A 17,725-nucleotide genomic window follows, 5' to 3' on the forward strand; every position below is an offset into this window, starting at 1 on the left:
GAGCCCTAGAAAAATTGTGCATTTAAACAGCTTTATAGAATTTTAAAGGGAAAAAAAAAACCCTTATGAACATATAATTACATTATTGTTTTCTTCTGATATATAATATTAATAAATTAATGTATAATATGTATAAGTAGCCAGTTCATATACACTATTTTACATTCTGCTTTTCTCATTTACCATAAACCTACTTGCCCATATTTACACACTACACATTTCTCATTATAGTCTGCACAGCCATATCTCTATAATTGAGCATATGAGATACTTTTAAAATTTAAATATAATTTTACAAATCCCAGCACTTGTCAAAGTCATTAACATTTAAACTAAATTTTTATTTTAATAATTATTTATTTTAATATTTCTCCCCAGAACATGTTCTTGGCAATAATTAATGATACGTATTCTGAAGTAAAAGCTGACTATTCAATAGGCAGAAGCCCAGATTTTGAAGTTGGCAAAATGATTAAAGAGGTACGTCAAACTCTTCTCCTAATCAGAATTCTAAGACCAACCTTAGATGGTTTACACTCTTGTAGTTTGAATAACACTTAAATTCCAAGTGATAGCAGGTTTGGGGTTTTTGTAGGGAGGTGATTTGGGGTTTTTTTGTTTGTTTTGGTCCAGTATTACTCATATTTATATTATTTCACTACTAGGAAAAAATGCTCTCTGGCTTTAAAAATGTGGCCAAAATTATTTCAGAGTTTAATATGTCAAAAAGTTATTGATAAAAAACAAATTTCTTATGTATAGCACAGGGAACTATATTCAATACCCTGTAGTAATGTATAGTGAAAAAAGAATATGAAAGTGAATATATATATATATATATATATATATGACTGAAATATTATGCTGTGCACCAGAAATTGACACACTGTAAACTGATTATACTTCAATAAAAAACAGATAGAAAATGACATTAAAAAATGTTATTGAGCTATCTACTAAAGGCAAAGCACCACTGGATATTATAAAACTTTCTTCCCTCCAAAAGTTTTCAATTTAGATGCTAGTATTTCTATAAACAATCTGAAATCAGAACTCCATGTGCCTTATCTTCCTCACTTTCTGTTAATGGCAACACTTTTCTCAGTAACCTTGGGCTCGAAAACCTTGAGCTTTTTATTCCTTTGTCCCTTATATGGTCTGTTGCCAAGGCTTCTGTGTCAAGTTCATCTCTGTAGTTTTTGCTCATATTTGTGGAACTTAAGGACACTTTGAATTCTAACTGCCACCACTACAGCAGGGCCCTCAATACTTAAGTGTTCTAGCCTCTTTCCTGTGCCAACCCAGTTTTGATCACATCACTTCCCTGTTAAAAATTCTTCAAATCTTCCTTGTGCTTGTCAATAAGGCCTAATTCTTTACTCAGGCATTCAAGAGCCTTCTCAAGTTTCAAAGCCCCGACCTATGTTTATTCACTACCGTTTAACTGTACAATTTCTACCTTCTATGCCTCTGTTTACAGCACTGCACTTCCCAGCTAATGTCCTGAGCAAAGTGCTGTTTACCATGCTTGCTCTCACTCTCTCCTCTGGGCCTCTGCTCATGTTGTTCCCTGGCCCTCCAGGAATATTCCCTCTGCTCACTCGCTGACATTCTATTCTCCCTGACAGGGTAGAGTCTTCTCTGTCCTCTCACACTTACCTCACTTTTGAGTTGTAGCAGAGTCATGGGTGTACCATCTTGCCCATCTCTGCGTAACTGTGGCTATAACCATAGCCCGTTCACACAAAAAAGGTCCTAACAGCTGTGGGGTTAATGGGGCTTAAGAACTCTGTCCAAGAAAAAAAAGAAAACTATTAATATGTTCCCCGATGAGCTTAATTGTGGGTTTTTCATTTTTTATCTCTTGATTATGATGTTGGTTATATGCATCAAAGTGTTAACATCCTTAACGTAATAAATGTTAATATTTTTTAAAGATACTTTTTTTTCAAGTTCAAGTGTGATGCCCACTAGAGAATCCTTTCTGCTTTTTCACAAGCAGGCAGAAACCATAAGTAGCAACAAGGTGAAAGGATAATCATAGCATTTGCCTCCACATTTCTTGAGAGCAGCAGTCCCTGGAGTCAAGTATTTCCTATTTACTTTGATTAAAAATTGCTAATACAGAATATAGTTTTTATGAACTTTTAAACTATTTTAAATTATGTCTAGCGTTACAAAAATGCTATCGAAAAACTCAAACTAAAGAAATCTCAAAAGGCTGAAGACAAGAAAAGGTGAGATGACTTTCCTTAAATTTTTAACTTACCATTTTAAAGCTCTTAATAGAGACTTACTATAGAATAAAGTTTTGATTGCCAAACAACCACCATTCAATGTGCTGAATCTAAACACACTGTGAAAACACCCAGTAGTACCTCCTAATTTCTGAGTGTCAAGAAACTCTAAGCTAATTTAAAATTAATACAAGGCATGCCATGCCACTCAGAAAAAGCTATAACAGAAAGCTGGACATAACAGCAAAGTCGCTCTAAAAAGGCAGGAAATGATTTTAGTCTACATTAAATGCATTGTTTTTACACAAAATATTTAAGAATACACTTACATTTGAAACTGAGTCATTTTGGTGTCAAAATCCTTCCCAAACCCAGACCTCTGGCAGTGGGACATAATATAACATTCTTTATAGCTAGAGATATGATACTCCAGAGTACTTATTAATGACGACACTTTCCAAATAATTAGGGTTACCAGAAAGAACAGAAATGCAATTCAAATCCTTAATACAGATCTAGTTGTATTTTATGCTGTCATTTCCCTTTTTACTATCATATGCCTCTAATTTTTATTTTATATTCTCAGTATGAAAAGAAAAGATTTGGCTGAACAAGCTAGAAGAGAAGGCTTCGACGAAAAAGTAAGATTTTAATTTTCTCAAAGTGATAGCTTTATTAGACATATGCTTACAAAAAAGTTCGGGTTAAGAACTGAATGATTTGCTTTTTTCAAGTATAGTTGCCACCTCTAAAGTTCTGCTAGAATCTAGATCTTTTCTTGATTAGAACAAATTGTTTGCATTCCAGCTGCTTCCTTTCTCTTACTGGTACTCTCAGCCAGATACCCTGGACCTACAGGTATACTCTCACTGTGTGATTATTACTCAAGGTTTAGTGAGTATACTCTATTGAGATGATGATATTGTTCTCTTGTAATCATTAATGTGATAAATCACTTTAATGATTTTTTATATTTCAAAATTATAACATATATTCGACAAATGACTAAACATATATGTATTTAAGAAATAATAATAAAGCAAACCTCCACATACCACTACCACCCAAGTGAAAAAAACAGAACATTGCTCTACTTCTCGTTGTCCCACACTCTTCAATAAACTGAGAAAGAGGACAACAGGGTTGGGAGATTGGAATAAGCAAGCAAGAACATATACTGGAGTGAGGTTTCTCATTATCAGATAAGGGAGTTACAAAAATGGAAAGGTTGAAGGTTGAAATGAATCTTGTGATGTCAGATTAGAATTGTAGATGTGTGTATGTATGTATCTTCTACTTCTGTCCACTGAGAAGGCTAGAAGCAATGACATCCTAGTAGCAATGACACAACTAGTCTCCAGATCTTGGTTTTCAAATACCATTCTCCTCTAAAGGAACCAGGACTCCTTGGAAATAGTTCATTCCAGAACTAGAAAGTACAGGTGCTTGAAGAATGATGGAGATCTGTTAAAAGAACAAAAAGTCAAAAAAAAAAAAAAAAAAAAAGACAAAAGACAGCTTAAGGGGGCTCCCACAGGCCAAGTCTGGGGATACTTACGCACTATAATGAATATTAATTTAAACCCATTGAGTAAAATAGGATTCTATACTGATCTAAACATATACATGAATAAAAGTCTGAGGAAGAATAGGACATTTCCATACCTCTCCACAAAATTAATTTTTGTATTAATTACAAAAAGAAAAGGAATAAAATCAGGGTGGAGAAGTCTAGAAGATACCATCTTAATCAACTTGTACTAGAACAAGTTGAAATCATATGCCACCTAAGAGGATGCTAAAAGGACACAGGATCCCTTGTGTAACATCCCATTAAAAATGTGTAGCATGAAACATCACACAAAAAGAAACTCAGGTACATTCTACAAGATAATTGGCCTTTATTCTTCTAAAGTGTCAAGGTCATAAAAGTCGAGGTAAAGCTGAGGAACTACACCAGACTGAATGAGACTAAAAGATATGTACATACAATGTATAATCATGAACTGGATCCTTTTACTCTAAAGGGCATCATTGGGACAATGTGTAAACTTGAATGAGGGACTGAGGATTCAGATGGTAATAATCTATCAATATCAATTTTCTGAGTCTAATGATTGCACTGTGACTATAAAGGAAAATGTCCTTGAATGCAGGAAATATACACTGAAGTATTCAGGGACCATAAGGTATTTGTGCTGGCAACTTCAAATATTTCAGGGGAAAAGAGTATTTGTATCATTCCTCTAAATTTTCTTTAAGTTTGAGATTCTTTTAAAAAATAAAACTATAATTCAATAAGCCATCTCTGAAATAAGACAATGTAAACTGAAAGACATACTGTGTACCTGGGGAAAACTACCTACAATGAACCTGAGACTTATCTAAGCAAAATTTGAATTTACTTACAAGGAAAAGAAAATAGGCTTATTAGCGTAACAATATTCAACACTATAAATCAAGAGAAGAACATTTACAATATATGAAAGGAAAGAAAATGTAAGCCAGGACTTTTTATATCACACAAAGCTGTGCTTCAAATGTAACGACTCAAACATCTTTGAACATGTAAGAACTCCGGGAATACTGTTGTATTCCCGAGGATTCTATATGAGAATCATCTTCAGCCAAACAAGAAATAATTTTGGAAATTTCAGAAAAGGAAGAATGGTGAGAGAAGGTATAAAGTACAAAAAAAACAAACAACAACAACAACACCTGATTATTTAATATGTAATAGCTAAAAAGTTGAAGAATTATCATTGAGTTAATAATCAAAAAGAATACACTTTAGCACACTTAAGAGCACAGTAGTAGATAGTAAGAAAAATACTGTTTTATCAATTTTAAAACCTTTTTTCACATTTTAACATCTCTGAAATCAAGATGTCCCTTACAGTTGACAGTGTGCTGTATTTTAATTGGCAGCACTTTTTCCATAAGTGGTACATAAAATAATGGTATAATGGTCTTACAATAGACTCCATCTCTCAGATACAACAAAATATGATATTATGATTAAATATACTTGAGGGGTAGAAGGGAAGAAGATGAGGAGGAAGAAATTAAAAGTTAATTTTTTTGTTGAACTTGGTTGGTTCCTTGTTGAGGGGACCAAAACAAGAAAGAAGACCCAGGATGTATAATAAGATACATGCACGAAGACAAATCACCAAAACAAAAAATATACATTCCTAAAGGAAAGAAGTACCAAAACAAAAAAGAAAACAGAAAATATACCACATGGTAAAAGACTTAAAATATACCTTAAAACAATATGAGGTAACTATGACCAGATATATCTGACATATCAGTAAAAACAAGCTTAATTTACTTAAAAAGAAAAAAAAATCAGACTGAATCACAAAGCAACACTCAATTCTGTGCTAAAATATATACCTAAAACTTAAAAGCATGAGCAAAGGTATAAAGGCAAGCAAAAGGGGACACAATATAAGTCAAGGTAGAATTCTAGACAAAAAGCTCTAAATGAGATGAGGGTTTTTAATTAAGGCTAAGATCAACTTTAATAGTTAGGATTATCTATGTACCAAGTGATATAGCATCAATTTCCATAAAGTAAAGACTACTAGACTTATAAGAGGAGAAACAGGCAGGAATACACTAAAAATAGATAACAACAGATCAAGAAAAGGAAAAGGATTAAAAAAAATACAAAACATGAATGAAGTCTTCTTACAGTTATGTCTTAAATGCTGTACTCTCAGGAGACACACCTGTTTTTCAAAAACCCATTCATGAAAATAAATATACTGGGCCACAAAGAAAACCTCAATAAATTCCAAGAAGTAGTTAATACAGAAAAAATTCTATAAAAACGACGTACTGAAGTTTTAAAATAAATTGAAAATGAAAAGATTCTTTAAACAAGAAAAAAATTAACATCATATAATTCTTAAAGAGGAAATACAAAATGAAACAGCAGAATTCCTAGAAAAGAAAATAATGAAAACATAGTATAGAAGAATCTATGAAATAGTCAAAGAATACCCAGAGGAAAATTAATAAATTTATCAATAAAAATCAAAACACTGAAATTAATTTTAGCATGACTCAAAAAGTTAGAAAAGAACAATAAACAGAAAGAAAAAAGATAAAAGTAGAATTAATGAGTTATAAAGAAAAAGTAGTATAAGTAAATAAAAAGGCTGGTCCTTTGAAGAGACTAGTGAAAAGAAACCACTAGCCAACGAACAGAGAAAGCAAAAACATAAAAGAAATTACAATAAGGGAAATAATCAAGTAACAGAAGAAATTTTTAAAAATCATTGAAAGAAATTGAAGACAGAAACAAACGGAAAGATATTCTGCACTCAAGGATTAGAAGAATTAATAGTTAAAATATCCATACTACCCAAAGCAATCTACAGAGTCAATGCAATCCCTATCAAAACTTCAATGGCATTTTTCAAAACTTAGAACAAATAATTCTAAAATGTGCATGAAACCATAAAGACCCAGAACAGCCAAAGCAATCTTGAGAAAGAACAAAGCTGGAAGCATCATGCTCCCTGATTTCAAACTTATTACAAAGCTACAGTAATAAAATAATACTGGCATAAAAATAGACACAGAGCAATAGAACAGAATAGAGAGCCCAGAAATATACCCATGCATATGTGGTCAATTAGTTTATGACAAAAGAACCAAGAAGACAATGGGTAAAGGGCAGTCTAATAAATAAGTGGTCCTGGGAAAACTGGACAGCCACATGCAAAAGAATTAAACTGGACCATTATCTTAACCATACACAAAAATGAGCTCAAAATGGACCTGAATGTAAGACCTAAAACCACAGGACTCCTTTAAAAAAAATAGGTGGTAACCTCTTTGACATCAGCCTTGACGATAATTTTTTGGATTTAACACAAAAAAACAAAGGCAACAAAAGCAAAAATAAACAAGTTGCACCACATCAAACTGAAAAGATTCTGCACAGCACAGGAAACCATCAACAAAATGAAAAGGCGACCTAAGGAATGGGAGAAAATATTTGCAAATCACGTATCTTATAAGGGGTTAATAAATAAATGAAAAATATATAAAGAACTTATACAACTCAACAGACAACAAACAATCCAACTGAAAAATGGGCAGAGGATCTGAATAGACATTTTTCGAAAGAAGACACACAAATAGCCAGTAGGTACATGAAAAGGTTCTCAACATCACTAACCATCAGGGGAATCATCAAAACCACAAAGGACTATCACTTTAAATCTGCTAAAATGGGTATCATCAAAAAGACAAGAAATAATAAGTCTTAGCGAGGATGTGGAGAAAAGGAAATTCTTGTGCACTGTTGGTGGGAATGTAAATTGGTGCAGCCACTATGGAAAACTGTACAGAAGTTCCTCAAAAAATTAAAAATAGAATTACCATAAGATTACCAGCAATTCCATTCCTGGGTATTTATCTGAAGGAAACAAAAACACTAACTTGAAAAGATATCTGTGCCCGATGTTCACTGCAACATTATTTAGAAACACCAAGACATGGAAATAACATAAGTGTCCACTGATGGATGAATGGATAAAGAAAATGAGGTCTATATATACAATGAAATATTATTAAGTCATAAAAGAGAAGGGAATCCTGCCATTTGCAACAATATGGGATAGACCTTGAGAGCATTATGTTAAGTGAAGTAATTCAGACAGAGCAAGACAAATACTCTATGATCTCATTTATACGTGAAATCTAAACAAACAAACAAAAAGATACAGAGAACAGATTGGTGGCTGCCAGAGGCAGGAGTGAATGAAATGGGGGATGGTGGTCAAAAGGGACAAACGTCTGGTTATAAATAATTAAGTTCTGGGGATATTATCTACATCATGGTGACTATAGTTAATAATACCAAATTTTGTATGTGAAAGTCACTGAGAGTAAATCTTAAAAAGTTCTCATCACAAGAAAAAAGATCTATAACTGTAGTGATGGATGTTAACTAGACTTATTGTGGTGATCATTTCACAATATATACATACAATGAATCATTATCTTGTACACCTAAAAAAAATCACTAAGAGACTTTTGTGTATAACTCTATGCAAATAACATTTGAAAACCTGAATGCAATGGATAGTTTTTCTAAGAAAATAAAATTTATCAAAACTGAATGCAGAAGAGATTTTAAAAAGCTTAAACAAATCCATTCTACAGAAGAAATAGTCATCAAAGAGCTACCTCCAAAATAAATCAAACCCAGATTGTTTCACAAGAGAATTTTACCAGATTTTTAATGAATAAATAATTTTAAGCTATTTGAGCCGTTTCAGAGCAAAGAGAAAACAGAAAACTTCCAAATTATTTTTATAAAGCAACTATACAGTGATACTAAAACCAGGCAAAAATTGTACTCCCCCAAAAAACAAATAGAAAAAGAAAATATCATTTATAAATCTTGAAGCAAAAATCCTAAATAAAATATTAGCAAGCAGAATCCAAGAAATACATCATGATTCAGAGTTTATCCTAAGAATGGAAAGATGATTCAAAATTATGTAATCAACTAATTAACATAATTTATTCTATTTATAGATCCAAAAAGGAAAATTACATAATTATTTTCCATAGATGTTGGATATTTGGTAGGATTCAACATCTAATCTTCAGGGGAAAAACAAAGCAGAACAGGAATCAATGGACACTTCCTTGATATGATAAAAACAAGGCTATCTCAACGCAAAGCTAGCACCTAACCTAATAGGGAAACACTGGACATGTCAAGGACAAGACAAGGATGTATTTAGAGGGACTGGCCAAAACAATTAAGTAAGAGAAATAAATCAGAAGTACAAGAATTGAAAAGGAAGAGGTAAAAACTACCGCTCTTTGAGATACGATTCTCTTGAAGACTATAATGAAGAATTCTGTCACCAGTTACCAAGACTGCACCACTGGGCAAGGGGAGGGAAGCAGAGCCAGAGCCTGGGAAAGAGCATGTGGGGAGTAGGCCTCACATGGTGGAGGCAACTGGACACAAGGTGGTGGTGGTGGGGGGGGCTACATATACTTTACAGGGCTCCGGAAGGTCCAGGATAAATGAGAGGACGTCAAAGAGGGGGTTAGTGGAAACGTGGATAATCCTGTATAGTGGTGAAAGGGAAGAGAAGGCACAAGTACAATGATCCCAAATCATGCAGACAAAAACACAGCACGTGCAGCCCAGCAGAGGGCCCCATAGGTGTCTCCGGAGATTACAGATCTTAGATCCTCTAGTGTTGGCCCTGGGATGCCTCTCCCAGCCACCCCACTGCTGGTGCCTCAGGGCAGAAGTCCCTCCATTACAGTCACAACGGGAAGAGGCACCTTTGAGGTCAGAGAACCAATGTCATGTGGCATCAGCTCCATAGGGTCTATGCTTTTAGAAACACACTTTCTAGAAAGCAGCCTTTCTCTGAAGTTTTTAAGGTATACAATGAACTGAAAAATTATGACAAAAAGAAAGAGATTAAGTAAAATAATAGGAAAAAATAATTTATATAGTCATGTCATATATGCGAACATCAAGTAAATCATTAAAAATTCTAATAGAAGGATCTATTTTTAATAGCAACAAAACAGAAAGTGCCCAGGAATTAAAGATGTTTAATGTTTAAAACTGAGATAAGGAAAAATTTAAAACATTCCTTAAAGACAAAAACACACTTGACCAAATGACATACTAGCTACATGTGTCAGTCAGAGCCTAGTCAGGAAAATGTAAACCACATTATGTATTTCAAACAAAGAAAAATTATTACGAAGAACTGGTTACATAGGTATTGGAAGACAGAAAAAGTAAAGAGCTGCTACTCTACCTATGAGGAAAAAGGTATCACTATCCTATGAACGTCAAGAAAGAAAAAGTGATGGTTGAGATGGGTTTTTTGAAGGGTGAATAAAGTTTACCAGGCATAGTCTACTCAACCCATATTATTAAGGCATCCATATTATAATAGACCTGGTCATTTAGAAACGGTTGTGGGGCCCACAGCTTTAACTGCTTATGAGTAAATATGCCAAAACATGGGTGCTGTCATGTGGGCAAAATAAAACTAGAAAGATTGAAAACCATCCTTTCCTACTTTGGATATGTTAGTTTAAATATGTTGGTTTAAAGACAAACACCGTCTGATATGGCACAGTTTCTCTGCCCAGAACAGCAATCATTTACCACATAAACAACATTTGAACTTAGGCACCACCATTCTCTCTGAGGAAGGTAATGAGAACCCTTACACAGAGATCCACTTTACTACCTAGTGTTACTGCTGAAGCAGGGCAGTACCATACTTATTTACTGAAAATTCTTTGAATCTTATCTGGGTACACTGTCTCCTTTTCCTCTTTTCCTAGGGCTGTCCCTATTTTCCACAACATACATGGCATTTTTTCTAAAGCTAAGAAAAAGGGAATTGGACACTAAAAGAAAAACGGATGGGCAGTGGGGCCAAAGCACAGGAAGCACTCTTTAGGATCAGGGAAGGATGCAGCAAGAATTTTCTGGTATGAGGAACTTATTTTGGGGGATGTGGACAGAGTTAAGTACATAGATTGATGCAGTAATTATTATGAAAAGGAGATGGGTTATTGTTAGTGCAGGAGTCTGGCTGAGAAGCAACTGGGAGGGTAAATAATACCCCCAAAAGTACTTTGAAGTACACTTGCTTCATTGAAGAACAGAAGTACAGAAAAGAACACCTCGGCTTTCGCCAAGTGAAGAATGGAGAAAGACAAGAAAAAGAAACTCAGCTGGAGATGCAGAGGGGAAGGGGCAGTGAATGAGAATAAGCTGATGTTTATAACTTAAAAATTCCCTAACTCTGCTAAACCGTTTTAACACCAGGTCCTCGGAAGTGACTGCTGATGCATAGGTCCAAAAACCAGGCAGAGCAAAAAGCCAGCAGGGCTCAAAATCACAGCCCTGGAGAGTAAAGAATAGTTTAAAATTCTCAACCCTGTGATGCTTGTGTGCCATAGACCTGAAACAGAGAAAAATTTAAAGGTTGCAGCTTATTATGCTTTTCCTCTAACTTGACAGGAGATTCAAAGTGCAGAGCAGATGAAAAAATGGAAAGAGAGGCTTGAGAAAAAGTATTATTCTACAGAAATTCAAGACGACTACCAGCCAGTCACTCAACAAGAATTTCGAGAGTAAGCATTTGTTCTAACCAGGGCACTATGGAATTCATGATATGGAGATTGGGGACACCCCACCATTCTCCTGAAACCAGAATCTTATTGTGTTAAGATGCCACTTTTTTCAACTTTTTACCCAACTTTAAAATTACACAGAAAACACAAGACTCCATTTGTTTAAATTAAGGTCAGAGTGAGACCAATTGCTTTTGTCCTTACATCTCTAAATAAGAATTGACATTTATACTTGATATGCACAGCAGATACTGTGCTCCACACAGCTTTAGAATATTAGATCCATAACTGGCCATACTGGCATATTTTTGGAGTTTAAAATACTATCTTCCCACTCAAAGCATTTCACAATAGGTACTAATAACCTGCTGTCTCTATGTACAAAACTGTTAATGACTCACTGTCTATTTCCTTCTAATTATCCTCTAGCCTCTTTTTATATGCTGTGGAGCTGGAGAAGGAATTACACTACGTCAGTTTAAAACTAAACCGAGTGATGAGAAAGGTTTCAGCTCTACAATACTGAACCAAGTGGAGGTGAGACTCTATGATGCAATCACTGAGCATTTCTAATGATTTATACCTATACCGAATTATTTCCTTAACTTGTCCCCATTTCAGGTACACTTTACATTTATTTTTAAATGGAGAAACTGGGAACAGAACCCAGGACCTCATGTATGCTAAGCATGTGCTCCACCACTGAGCTATACTCACCCTCTTCAGGTATACTTTAAAAGCACAAAACCACCTATTATCAAGCTATCATCAGGGTCAAGGACAATGACCAAATGATTTCCAGGAATGGGACTCAACATACAATCCATGCATATTACAACATGCCTCCTGAATATAAACACACTGGTACAAACAAAGAATTTTATAATGAGATTTATTATTAAATTCTAGGAATGTGAATGGAAAGGATAAAATAATACTGCTTTTAGTTCTTTGGGCAGGTCTCTATTTAATAGTTTAGTAAGTAGGTAAAGACACTTTTCTCAGTGTTACACGAAGTATAAGAACTGCTAGTGTTCTCGTCGTGTACCATGTTCTAACTTGGCCAAAGTTAAATTAGTAAATACTCAGGATCCTAGAAAACCATTAAATAAGACCCCAAGTAAAATAATCACACCTCTATTCTGCTCAATTGGAAATTTCCTGGAAAAAGGCAAAGTATAAAAGGACAAACTTCGCAACCACCTACAGAAATTTCACTAGTATCTACAAACTGGAAATTCATCTAGACAGTTTCTAAAGTAACACATTTAAAGTTTCCCAAAAGTGCTCCCTCAACTACTTTAAAAGTAAAATATACTCTAAAAAATAAAATAAAAGAGCAAGGTGGAAGTACCAGAGTTAAAAGTCACAAATTAGTGCAAATTAGAGCGCTGCAAAAGCCCTGTTTGGATGGTTGGAACGTTGTGGATGGCTGGCATTTTGGAAACTGGAAATAAACTCTTCTAAATTTTTTAGGTTACATGAACCCTCACAGAGGAGCCGTATGTTCTCCCAACCCAAGCAACACCATTTGACCACAGTACTTAACTTCCACATTGGACCATAAAACATGAATAAAGGAATTTTTAAATATACTCACCTTCCTCAAGCCAAACTATTCTCTTAGAGACTGTATGTCAAGTTTTCTTAATAGGATAAATCAGTGCAACAAGAAATGCTTCTAGTCCCTCTGAATCTTCTCCCTAGATTTCCACAGAGAATCAACAACATGGCCTTTCCTTGTCTTTCTTCCTAGAGCTGTAGCCAGCCAAGTGGTTTAGTAACCCTGTTGTCCCCCAACATGGTCCCTGGTTGGGGTAATCCAAACAAAGCCTAAGAACATTAAGGCAAGGGAACACTTGAGGTCTTGTTTTTTTCCTTTTTAACATCTAATAAAAAACAAACAGACAAAAAAAATTTACAATGACTTAGAACATTAAAGTTCTTTTATTACAAAAGTCTATACAATGAAGTGCAGACACCGCAATGCAATTATACTGGTGGTCATATATATATCTATATATTAATTTGTATATAGATATACAGCTTTTATTTGTACCAAAGTAAAACTATCACAAACTGCCTAATTCTACCACTTAACTGCTGAACTATGACACAGACTACTGTCACACAGCATAAGTGCTGCCATGCCACTTTTATCTATTCTACTTGCAGCCAAACATTAACAGCGAATAACCAACATCATGAAGCAGCTGTTAATTCTAAAATGAAACCAGTCAGGCCACTGACTTATAAAAATATGGTACTCATATAGATTTAGCATTATAAAGAAGGAATATATTATTTAAAACATTTAAATAGTGCATATGGACACTTCTGCATGTGGTATATAAAATAAAACATTCATATAAAACAATATACAGTGTACATTAAATCAGATGTTTGGATATACTCCTGTCTGGAGACTGAAAGAAATTAACTAAATGTACACTGCATGATGAATTCAAATCAAAGTGGTACCATCTTTTGGTGTTTTCAATTTCACTTTTTTAGGTATACATTATGAATAACCTAGCTATATCAAAAGGAAACCACACGAAACGGGCTGGATTTAGTGCTTTATTTCCCAACTGCACGTTCACTACCAAGGAATACTCCTGCCCCCCACCCCCCCAAAAAAGGCATTGCACACATAGTTAAAATGTGAAGTACTAGAAATGCTACCTATTATCAAGCTACTTCATGTGCTTACTATGTAATAGTGCCAGAAGTCTGAGGTCCATGCTTCCCTCACCTTATTAAAAGATGTTGCAAAAGTCCATTTTTGTATGGGACAAATTACGAACATTAGCTAGTTAAGAAAACCATGCATGAATCACTGCATGCAAAACGTGGGCACAAAGTGAAACACTCATCAATCCAAAAAAGCACCAGGAAAATAATTACACTTAGATTAAGCCTGACTAGATTATGCTGTTAATGACTATTATATTGTTAGCACAAATAAAGTCACCATTCTATGAAAATAATTAGCAGAATTATACCAGGAAGGAACCTGAAGAAAAGCCATGCAAAACCAAAGAAAAAAAGATATGCTTAGAGTATATGACAAGGGGCATACCACTTTACATCTTGTAGCCAGCTGCTTTAAACAGCATGTGACAGAGCAAAAGGTGGTCCCTTTAGAGGATGTTTTCCTTATGGATTTTGCTTTCTTTAAAAATTAAAAAGGAAAAATAATGATGCAACCCCCTGAAGATACATATAAAAATGCAGTGGTATAGCCCTTGTTAAAAATAGATTTACTTCAAGCATAATGATTCTTTTGCCAATTTAAGCCCATGTGATTGAACACACAAATCTGAGCACCATCAGAGTTCCTACATACTGACATGGCTATTTTCTCACATTATCTGGAGGTGGTTGGGGTGGGGAGCGGGGTGGGGTGGGGATGGACACAGGCTCTAATCCAGATAAATCACATCATCACCAGCTGATAAAATATAACTGAGGAAATAAACAGTAACTTAAGTCCCAAAGGCAGCATGTGATACGATTCAGTTCTGTGTGTGGTATGCGTTTTCACTATACTAATAAGCAAGGTCACTTTTTGGTCTACCCACTGTTATCTTCATCCAGGAGCTATGTGACCAATACTTTGCGCAATTTTGCTAACATACTACCTGTGTGAAAGTGTCACTTTGGGAATTAAACAGAAACATGTTCCACAGTAGGACTTGAAATTTCAGTTGATTTTGGTTTTCTAGGAAAACACAGAACATAGTTGCATATGTGCACATTTATAGGCTTTTCTTTCAAATTTCCATTCATTCTGCAAGAAAAAGGCAACCGAAGAATTCAATGTGAAGATTTTCCTCTCAATTTTCTTGAGTAATGAAAAACAAAACAATAAAGTTGGTAATAACAAAAAGCTTGTATATCCAAAGTTCTTGAAATTGAAAAGATAAAATATTAGTCTTTCACTAACCGGATGTATCTGTAGTACAAAACAATGAAGAAAAGTGGATGTTTAGATAGAGACAGTCTGTGGTTAATATGAAACATCGCACTTCCTAGAAAGGGTCTACTTACCCTCCCATCACTTCTCTAGTGGTACCACAACCAAGTACAAAATGAGACTTTCTGAGTGTCTGACAAAATGAACTGAAGTACCAGGCAAGAACACACGATGATAGCTTCAGGGAATACAATTGGTTTTACGATGTTTTCTAGGAGCATATTTTATATGGATTTTGAAGAATCTTGTTTGCTGATCAGAACTTCAAGAAGCCTAAGCTTGGCTTTAATTTTCTTGTACTCCCTATACTCCTCAAGCACTGGAACACGATCCTCTTTCTGGGCATTCCTAGGGGAGAAATAAAATCTGCAATAATCTAGAGATCACCTGGAAAATAAAGTCCCAGAAGTTGTCCTAATGTGAGACACAATATTACCCAATATAAGCTCAAATAAAAAACTGCTCTGCACTGAGTCAACTATGCATTGTCCATTTAGGACAACCCTGAAATATTTTATCAGATGTTGTTTACTCCAGCTCTGACTTATTCTTCCCATTAATAGCAGGGCTTCAGAGTATAAAGGAATGTTTTCTACTCTTATCCTTATATGCATAATTTATTTCTATTCTTATATACTCCTTTATTTTAACATATGGGCACTTGTGAGTTTAAGAAGTAAAAGGACTCAATTCTGTGATGCTCAACAAACCTTCCATTTTGTTGGTAAAACGCTTCTTCAAATTCCCGTAATGTTTTACGTAGTTTCTTTTTTTCAGCTCTGGCTTTCCAAAGTTGTTCCAGTAATTCAGGCCTAAAATTGAAATGGGAAGAAAACATTATTTGAAAGGGGACTTTCAATTCATTGTGTTCCTAACAGTGTTTCTAATCCCAGTTGCAAAATAAAGTCAGCTGGGGAGCTTTTAGAATACACCAATGTCTAAGCTCCAGCTTAGAGCAACTAAATCAGAATAGCTGTAGGTAAGGGCTTTGCATGTGTACTTAAACAAAACAAAAAACAAAACTTCCTAAAGTTGGTCCTAAAGTGAAGACAGGGCCAAGAAATAAAGTCATAGGCCACATTAGGTAAAGAAGCTGATAGAGCACAAACTGACAGGTAACTCTCAGCTGGTTCTGGCACTTTGTTAGGCATCAAATGTAGGGTTTTAGTTTTTTTTAATTTTTAAAACACACTAATGTTCAATAAAGAAAATGTGAATGACAACATGTATTTATAAATCACACTTTTAAAAAAGGGTGTATTTCTTGAGTATTCATTCTCTCCAACTGCTCGATTATTTAACATTGAATTTTTTTGTATATAAATTTTACTACACAAATAGACTAAAATCATAAACCAGCAGACATACATAGAAGCTGCTCGAGTACTTGATAATCGGAGATCTAGAGCCAATTTTTCTTGATTTTCTTCAACATCAGATTCTGAGTTTTCCAATGAAGACTGTGCCTGTTCAGCAGTTTTCAAGATATCAGTTAACTCAGAGGACAAACTAACACCATCTTCTTCTTCTTCCTAAAAAGATATCCAAACAGAGAATCACACATACAAGGACTTTTCACTTTTCCTTTAGGAAAGAGATCAGAGAATGATTTTTCTTAAGGATTACCTTGATTTCTTCAAAAAAATGTGCAGTTTCTCCTTCTATGATTGGCTGTAACATCTGACCCCTTCGCTTGGTGGATGGAGATCCCTGTAACAATAAACATACAAATGGGTTACATTTTAAGTATTTAAAGTGTTCAGTGAAGATTCCCTTTACTATTGCATTAAAAGTTTAACAGATCTTAAACTTTGTTTTCAAAATCCTAGCCATGTGCTTTAAAAATTTTTAGGAATTCCTTACTAAATTTATTTTTGCTTCTTATGTGTACAAAAGAATGATAAATGATTAATTTATGTCTAGGTAATTCTAAAAGAGTTCATTCAATAAATGTTTTTAAAATTCTAAGTAATAAAAAAGTATTACATGTAATTGAACTGGGAGCATTTTTCTTTTTAAGAATAGCTATCAACTTTTTTGGTCTGAGGACCACTTTTGCTCCTTTTAAAAAAAAATAATAGCTTCATTAAGATATAATTCATTTCCATAAAATTCACTCATTTAAAGTGCACAATTTAGTGATTTTTAGTGTATTCATAAAGTTGTGCAACCGTCACCACTATCTAATTCTAGAACATTTCATCACCACTAAAAGAAACCCTGTACTCACAAGGCCTCTCTCCCCAGCCCATGACAAACACCTGTGTACTTCCTCTCTATGGGCTGGCCTATTCTAGATATTTCATATAAATGAAATCATACAATATGTGGCCTTTTGTGTCTGGCT

At 34.5% G+C, this 17,725-nt stretch overlaps 2 protein-coding genes across 15 annotated transcripts in view; one reads left to right on the forward strand and one right to left on the reverse strand.

The window, feature by feature from the left end:
• PKD2L2 (polycystin 2 like 2, transient receptor potential cation channel) overlaps window positions 1-12,251 on the forward strand; it is a 29,880-nt gene extending 17,629 nt beyond the window's left edge. Inside the window, exons 10-14 of the mRNA XM_045507797.2 lie at window positions 379-480; window positions 2,173-2,237; window positions 2,824-2,878; window positions 11,287-11,399; window positions 11,829-12,251. Coding sequence (XP_045363753.1) covers window positions 379-480; window positions 2,173-2,237; window positions 2,824-2,878; window positions 11,287-11,399; window positions 11,829-11,925 — 432 coding nt within the window. The 3' untranslated portion in view covers window positions 11,926-12,251. The remainder of the gene's footprint in view (window positions 1-378; window positions 481-2,172; window positions 2,238-2,823; window positions 2,879-11,286; window positions 11,400-11,828) is intronic.
• Window positions 12,252-13,316: 1,065 nt separating this feature from the next.
• FAM13B (family with sequence similarity 13 member B) overlaps window positions 13,317-17,725 on the reverse strand; it is a 99,677-nt gene continuing 95,268 nt past the window's right edge. For all 14 annotated transcript variants that reach the window (XM_074360718.1, XM_010971665.3, XM_045507712.2 and 11 more), the window contains 4 exons: window positions 17,005-17,088; window positions 16,747-16,910; window positions 16,089-16,190; window positions 13,317-15,726 (listed from right to left, as the gene is read on the reverse strand). In XM_074360718.1, the coding sequence (XP_074216819.1) occupies window positions 15,603-15,726; window positions 16,089-16,190; window positions 16,747-16,910; window positions 17,005-17,088 (474 nt within the window). In that variant the 3' untranslated portion in view covers window positions 13,317-15,602. The remainder of the gene's footprint in view (window positions 15,727-16,088; window positions 16,191-16,746; window positions 16,911-17,004; window positions 17,089-17,725) is intronic.

The sequence above is a fragment of the Camelus bactrianus genome, chromosome 3 (genome assembly GCF_048773025.1).
Source record: "Camelus bactrianus isolate YW-2024 breed Bactrian camel chromosome 3, ASM4877302v1, whole genome shotgun sequence".
Lineage (NCBI taxonomy): Eukaryota > Metazoa > Chordata > Mammalia > Artiodactyla > Camelidae > Camelus > Camelus bactrianus.